The 7879-nt window shown below is 38.4% G+C and overlaps 1 protein-coding gene across 1 annotated transcript; it reads left to right on the top strand.

Moving 5' to 3' along the window:
• Nucleotides 1–2378: 2378 nt before the first annotated feature.
• LOC121444515 (zinc finger Y-chromosomal protein-like) lies at nt 2379–6185 on the top strand. The gene is given in 4 exon segments (XM_041646332.1): nt 2379–2616; nt 3918–4058; nt 5045–5629; nt 5632–6185. Coding segments are annotated over 4 exon segments (1518 nt in total).
• The last annotated feature ends 1694 nt before the right edge of the window (nt 6186–7879 follow it).

A 7879-nucleotide genomic window follows, 5' to 3' on the forward strand; every position in this document is an offset into this window, starting at 1 on the left:
TTTAACTCCCATGAAACGACTCTCACCCTCCAGAACGTCTGTCTTACTTAACCTTTGGGAACTCAAATCCTTTCCTTTGACACCCCTACCCCACCAAAGCCTTTTGCCGGAACAGTGTGTGGATCAGTTCTGAGTAGACTAACAGAACCAAATGATCTCCGTAGTAAGCGATAAATACCCGTATTTACTAACTCAATAATGTATTCATAATTTAATTTAATTTTTCTTTTTTGTTTTTTGAGATAGGGTTTCTCTGTAGCTTTGGAACCTGTCCTGGAACTAGCTCTGTAGACCAGGCTGGTCTCGAACTCACAGAGATCCATCTGCCTGCCTCTGCCTCCCAGAGTACTGGGATTAAAGGCGTGAGCCGCCACCACCACCACCTGGTTTAATTTTCCTTTTTACCACTGCACTCCAATGGCCGCTCACATTCAGCGTCTAAGGAATATTCTGTTGTGTGTGACTATCACCAGGCCAAGCAACTCCATTTTGGGAGTTCAGCTGCGGATACCTGCACCTGGGCTTGTTCATAGCCCCTCGCGGGGGAAAGTGCCAGAAGACCGTCACTGTAGCCATTGCTTCCACCTGTTGTATGGAACTCTGCCTTAATTGCAAGCAGCCTGGGGAGGGGCTTGAGTTCATAGGCCAGGGAAAACTGCAGACCCGCTGAATAAACTTTCCGGTGGGGGGAGGGGCATGCACACCCTTTGAGAACCTCTGCACCTATGCTGTGAGGACGCCCAGCAAGCTCACTGGTCCCCCACAGTGAACTAACTGGGTCTGGGACCTAAGAAGGGCAGACATTGCTGTCTCTTCCCCATGCTGTCACTAGCCGGACAACGGGAGTCTCTTACTAGGACTCCTTTGCCTTCCAGAGTCAGCTCCGCTACTCTGAGGTGTACTGTTTCCAGGACACTGCAGACACGTGGGTCTTCTCTAGAGACATGGGATCAACTACTTTCCACGGAGGCCAGTCCTTAGGGAAAAATGGGTGGAGATCAGCGTGAAATACAGAGCTAGAACATTAACTTACTCACTTTCTGTGACTACGGTACTGAGGACCAAGCTGAGCACGTCGGCTTCTCAGATTATAAACCCTGGGTGGGGACAGCATGATGGTGAGTGGCAAAGGCCTGGGGTGCAGGCTCACCTGTTGCTGAGCTGCACCCTCAACCTTATACACTTAAGGTTAGGAACCCTTTGTTGTTGTTGTATTTAAAGCAGGGGCTGGAGAGATGGTTCAGTGGTTAAGAGCACTGGCTGCCCTTTCAGAGGTCCTGAGTTTGAATCACCAACAACCACATGATGGCTCACAACCATCTCAGAGAGATCTGAAGCCCTCTTCTGGAATAAAGGCATACATGCAGATAGAGTACTCATAAAAATAAGTATTTTTAAAAAACCAAAAATTAAGCATAAAGGAGTATTTTAACCCTGTCTCTAGGTACCCTAAGACTCCAGCTGTGCAGTGCGGACTCCTGTTGCAGCACACAAGCTGCTCAGCAGTTGAAGGATGGCTGCTGCCTTTGGGCTGGGTGTGTGTGACCACTGCTTGTTCAGGAAGCTCTAGGAGCAGAAAAACAAAGCAGGCACTAAGCTGGGTGGTTTCTTGTGTCCGTCCTAGACCCTTACCACTTCTGGATGTCTTAAAAAAGGCTAAAAAGTTTTCTTTTTAATGAATCTGTTTATTAAAAAATGGTAACAGGTAAGAGTTAAAGTCTTTTTGATAGCAGCTATTTTAGTTTGGGCCAAGACCGCGATGAAAAGGCACCACTTCCTGAACCAGGTGGCCTCACTGCTTCCTGACCCAGTGGACCTTGCCGTCTTCTCCAGGCCGCACGGCCCCGCTGGCCACCAGCTGGAGGGCTGCAGGAAAGATTTTATGCTCTGCTACTTTGACTCGCTCAGACAAAGTGGCAACAGTGTCACCCCTCTTCACGGGGACAGCTTCTTGTAGGACGATCTGTCCGGCATCTACATCCTCCTGGAGAAGGAAGCAGATGTTTTCAAACCTTGCTTTTTAGCCAGTGTGGTCTGCATCCAGACACCAGAGGCAAAAGTTTGTAGGAAAAGGCATACTCACGGCCACAAAGTGTACGGTGCACCCGGTAACTGTGACTCCAGCTTTCAGGACTTGCTCATGAGCATTTGAACCCTTGAAAGAAGGGAGCAAGGATGGGTGGATGTTGAGCATTTTACCTAGAAAGCAAAAAACAGTGGCCAGAAATTTTAGATCTTGTTTATTCTAAAGTTAAAGGAACAAGTGCTTAGAGAACCAACTGGGGGAGATGCCCAAACTAACTAAATAAATAAGCAGATATAATAAATTATTGAGATAAAAAGTGGAATACACCCAATCTTCATTGAATATTACTATGATGTTTTATATTAATAAATTATTTATTGCTAAAATTGTGATATTCCTAGTCACAAAAGTACTTAATAATTTGTGCTTAGATGTTGCTGAAATAACAAATGAGGTTTATATGGAAGTGATTGTAGGAGATGATGACACTGGTGGCATAGCAGCAGCTACTACTGTGCATGAACAACAACAGATGGATGATCGTGATATGAAGTCAGCTTTCTTGCCTAGTGCATGGACAGCGGCCTATGGTAAGTAACAGCTTAAAGATTTAGTACAGATTTACTTACCCTGTTTGTGGTATGGTGTATATCTATGTGGGGATGTGTATGAATGTGGATGCAGAAACGTGCTCATATATGTAGAGACACTTGTGTAACATTAGTCCTCGGGAGATGTTAAGAAATGTCTAGTCATCCCAGATAGGGAAACAGTGACAGAGACCAAAGTATGGATACAACCAAAATCCAGCATGGTGAACCAGTGAGTTGGTTGAAGTTATTTTTAGGAATCTGAAGTTACCTACAAGAACAGAAATGGTTCAAAGACAGCTAGATAACATAGTCAAAAACCTACCCAAGCATGGCAAATGAAAGCTGGAAACCTGGAATTTATCATGTAACCTGTAAGCATTTTGACAGGTTGTAGAGTGGATTTCCAGGCAACTAAGATGTGACTCTCTTCCAGGTAGTATGGCTGATCTGAGCCTCTTCAAAGTAGTCCATCTTGTCTGACAGTTCCCTTTACTTTCCTAACTGCCTAAATATGTTTGAAGATAAAGGAGTGCAGTCTGAGTGACTAATCAGTTTCCAGGGACTTCCTGAAGCTTTTGATTTGTATCCTTGCTGAGCTTAAGGACCTTCCCTTCAGGATGTAATGTTTCAACTCCCTTTAAAGCATCCTGTGTCTGAACAAGTTTTCACTACAGGACAGAGGATAATCTTATGTATTTGTTTCTCAGGAGATCTTGTTTTTTGAGTGAGAGTCTCTTATTTGGCTTGAAGAGACTGATTGGCTGGCCTGCCAGGACCACATGTCTCTGCCTTTTTCGTGATGGGATTATAAATATGCACCTTTATATTCATCCCTTTTTTGTTTTGTTTGCTTTTTTTAACAGGGTGTGTAGGGTTCAAATGCAAATCAACTAAGCTATCTCTCTAGTCTGTTATCTCTTTATGGAGAAATGGTTTCTGAGGTCTTAAGATTTCACAAATATAAAGTAACCCAGTCAGTGATTTAAAAAGTATGGAGAACTTATATAGTTCAAATTTTACTTTAATTTTTACCTAATTAAAACTACAGAGAATTTCTACTTGGAGTTTGTTTTCTTTTCTCTTCTATTGGCTTGTGTCTTTACAGTTTTCACAGACTGTTAGATGCATATGTTAGGTATTTTTTCTATGGTTGTCAACTAAATGTGCTCATAAGTGCATTACATAAAACAGAAGTTTCTGTTATTATTGGGTATCAGGTTTTACATTTCATTGTAGTAGTTAATAAAGAATCCCTAGTTTGGTAATTTGTATATTATGTTTTTGATGTCCATTGTTAGGTAATAATTCTGACGAAACTGAAAACCAGAATGTCACTGCAAGTGCTGTCTTGCACTTAGACGAGTCACGTGACCTTGACACACTGCCTAAACGAAAACCAAAGAAAAAGAGAAGACCTGAATCCAGACACTATCCACCTGGTAAGAAAGAGAAAAATTCCATGGTATAAGGTGTTCTGCAGACTATATGAGGAAATGCTGTTGTATATCCACAAAAGTGTAATGATGGTTTTTTGACTGCCTGATCCCAGATGGCTTTGATGCATTGAATTTGAAAATAAAAGTTTCCATTCGTTGATAGGTTTACTGACAGGCTATAGATCAGATGTTAAGAAAAAGGAACTTAATTCTCTGGTTATTTTGTTTGAACAGAAAAGATAGCCATAAGCTGTGTTACTCTATTTTGGTGGGGTCTCATACTTTAGCCAAGACTGACTGCAAACTAATGGCAACCCAGCTTACTCAAAGTATCTGTCATTATTGACATGAATCATGTTACTTGACTGTGAGTTTATTTAATGTGAAGATAAAATAATCAAGTTTTTATGGGCTTTTATTTCTGTGTTTTGTTTAAAGGCAAATTTTTCCTTTGGAGCTCAAGCTGGCAATGAATTTGTTATCCTTCTGCCTCCCTCCCTTCAATACCTCTGTCACAGACCTTTACTACCACCAGAACATTTAAAATTTAAAAGGACTTCTCTTAGGGAAACAGGAAAGCACTTTTAATTGTTAATTGTATTCCTTTCGTGGATGGTTTTGGGGACATGTGTATATGGAGAACACAGCTTTACATATTTAAATTTTTGTGGGTGTTGTTGAAAAATGTCATTGATTATTGAAAGTTTGGATTATAATAATTAAATTAAACGGTTAACTTTACTTACAAATTATTTTGAGTAGGACTGTAATTTAAGACTTCTTTGAAGCTTCCTTTAAAAAAACTGGAAAAAAATGAAATTCATCCCATCATATTGGATCCAGTTCTTTCTTATGATTGCAATATGTATGTTGAAAGTGGTGAAAATAATGTTAAAAATTGATAAATTCCAGGAAACATACTTTAAGCTTAATGAAGAAACTAAAAACATGAGGTTTGATTATTTTTCTTGTCTCTTTCCATTTCTTAGCAATAATTGTTGGTCCCGATGGACAGCCCTTAGCTGTCTACCCTTGCATGTTTTGTGGAAAGAAATTTAAGTCAAAAAGTTTCTTGAAAAGTCATGTGAAAAACCATCCTGAACACCTTGCCAATAAAAAATACCACTGTACTGACTGTGATTACAGTACCAAGAAGAAGATAAGTTTTCATAATCACATGGAGAGCCACAAGCTGGCCAGTAAGACAGGAAAGGACACAGAATGTAATGAGTCTGGGAACCATTTGTCTCATGCTGGGGCTTTGAGTTCTCACCAAACAATGCATGGAGAAAAAGAAGCCAGCAAAACGTACAAGTGTAAATTCTGTGAATATAAAACGTATGAACAGCCATTATTGAATCGCCACCTTTTAGCAGTCCACAGCAAGAAATTTCCTCACATTTGTGTAGAGTGTGGTAAAGGTTTTCGTCACCCATCAGAGCTCAAAAAGCACATACGGATTCATACTGGAGAGAAACCTTATGGATGCCAGTATTGTGAGTACAGGTCTGCAGACTCTTCTAACCTGAAAACACATATAAAAACTAAGCACAGTAAAGAGATACCATTGAAGTGTGACATGCTCTAATGCACCAAGAAAGCAAAACATACCAGTGTTTGCATTGCAGCCATAAGAGTTCAAACTCAAGTGATTTGAAGCGACACATAATTTCAGTTCACACAAAAGACTACCCTCATAAGTGTGAGTTGTGCAGCAAAGGGTTTCATAGGCCTTCAGAACTCAAAAAGCATGCGGCTACCCACAAAAGTAAAAAAATGCACCAATGTAAACACTGTGACTTTAAGGGTCTGGATCTGTTGGTGTTAAGTCACCATATTCTCTCAGTTCACACAGTGAGTGTTCCATTTATATGTAAGAGATGTCAAAGGGGATTTCAACAACAGTGTGAGCTTCAAAATCATATGAAGACACACAGTGGCCGGAAAGTATATCAGTGTGAGTACTGTGAATATAGCACTACAGATGCCTCAGGCTTTAAGCGACATGTTATCTCCATTCATACCAAAGACTATCCTCACTGCTGTGAGTACTGCAAGAAAGGATTCCGGAGACCCTCAGAAAAGAATCAGCATATATTGCGACATCATAAGGAAGTTAACCTGCCCTAAGAATATATCTTAACCTGTAGGGATGTTGCCTTAGAAGCAACAACTTCATTTTAAAAGCAGTCATTCTTGTTCAGACCTAATATTGTAAGTTTGTTAAGCAAATACAATATTGCTTCAATTTGACTTTACATTTTATTCAGTAGGGTATCCTACTTCCTGTAAACTTTACTATGTGAGAGAAACAAATTTCTTTTAACAACATAGTCCCTGATTCTACGCTGAATATTTTGTCTTTGAAACCTTACTACCTAACTGACTTACATAATACTTAAGACTACCTAACTCATGTTGATGGTACTTTTCTAAGAAAAAAACTTAATATTGGTAACCTGAAAAGTTACTTTGATACAAAATACATATTAGAATTATTACCAACATAAATGAGAGATTCTTCTGACATGTCTTATTATCAAACTATGGAAATTATTTCCTTGACTTAATATTTTCAAATTCTTGACAATGTAACTTCTGTTTAAGTCTCTACCACTGCTGATTATAGAACATTGACTTGCTTTGGGCTTAGTTTTAATTTTTCTTTAGTGGTCATTTGATTTTGCTTGTTTTTAATTTTCTTTCCTATATAGCAGAATTTTAGAGAACCTTAATGAAAGTTTTTGCTTCTTCTTGATTTCTAATTCTTTATATATTGCCTTGCAGTTTTGTTCTATAAATAAGAACTAGATAGAGTAGGCTGAATTTTGCTGACTTGTAGGAATATATTGTGACATACAGCATATTTTGAAAATTGTCATTGAAATGCAGTTTAAATTTTAGGTACAGTCCTTCCTGCCAATGACAATTAAATCTGTAATGAAAATGACTCAATTTGTATTAACTTAGAAAATCTCGAGATACATGAGACTATTTGTATACTTGGTATTCACAAAAACTAAACTTCAGGTAATTAGAGGAAAAATGAGGACCTTGGTAGAAGTAATGGTATTATCCTTAATTTTGATATTTGAAAAGCAGAAACTAAAGTGTTTTCATAGGTACAATGTTTTAATACAATTTTTGCATTTTACCTTAAATTTTATGGAAAGAAGATCCAGACCCAACTTTGTATTTTTTTATGTGAATCCCTGAAAAACTCAGAGGCTGTTAAAATATAGTTTTAAAAACTGAATCCTGTTAGAACATAGAGGTGGCCAATTCAGCCAGCCCTTTTTTTTCTTTTTTTCTTTTGTATTTTTCTTAGTGAGGGCTTGTTTTTTTTAAAGATAGCATATATGTTAATTGATTATTTTTTACTTCTTATTTGAGAATTAATATTTTAAACAGATATTCCTGCTCACCAGACATATTATAAAATGGATCTAGCTCTTTGGATTTGATTATTAAAGAATTTTGAAGAATAGTAGGAAATTTAAGAAAAGGAATTTCCTACTTGATAAACAGCTCCTTTGGCTCTTATGGTACTTTATTCTACTTTTACTGGCAGGTTTTGCACTTTTTTTCTTCTGTTCCAGTGATACTTATATTTAGAAGTTATATTCATAGAATTAGAACTTTAAGTAATTGGTGCTTGACATTCTCTAAAATATGTTAGATTTAAGTTCAGTACTAAAAACATAATACAATCTGTACATGGGCATTCAGCTGTTGCCAAGCAAAGCTCAGACCTTTTGGCACCTGAGTTTATCCCTTTCAGATTTTAGTTGCTATTCAGTGTACTGTTCTGTAAAAGTCTATTC

This window comes from Microtus oregoni, unplaced genomic scaffold (genome assembly GCF_018167655.1).
Source record: "Microtus oregoni isolate MIOR12 unplaced genomic scaffold, Mior012 000129F_ref0000347, whole genome shotgun sequence".
NCBI classification, from domain to species: Eukaryota; Metazoa; Chordata; class Mammalia; order Rodentia; family Cricetidae; genus Microtus; species Microtus oregoni.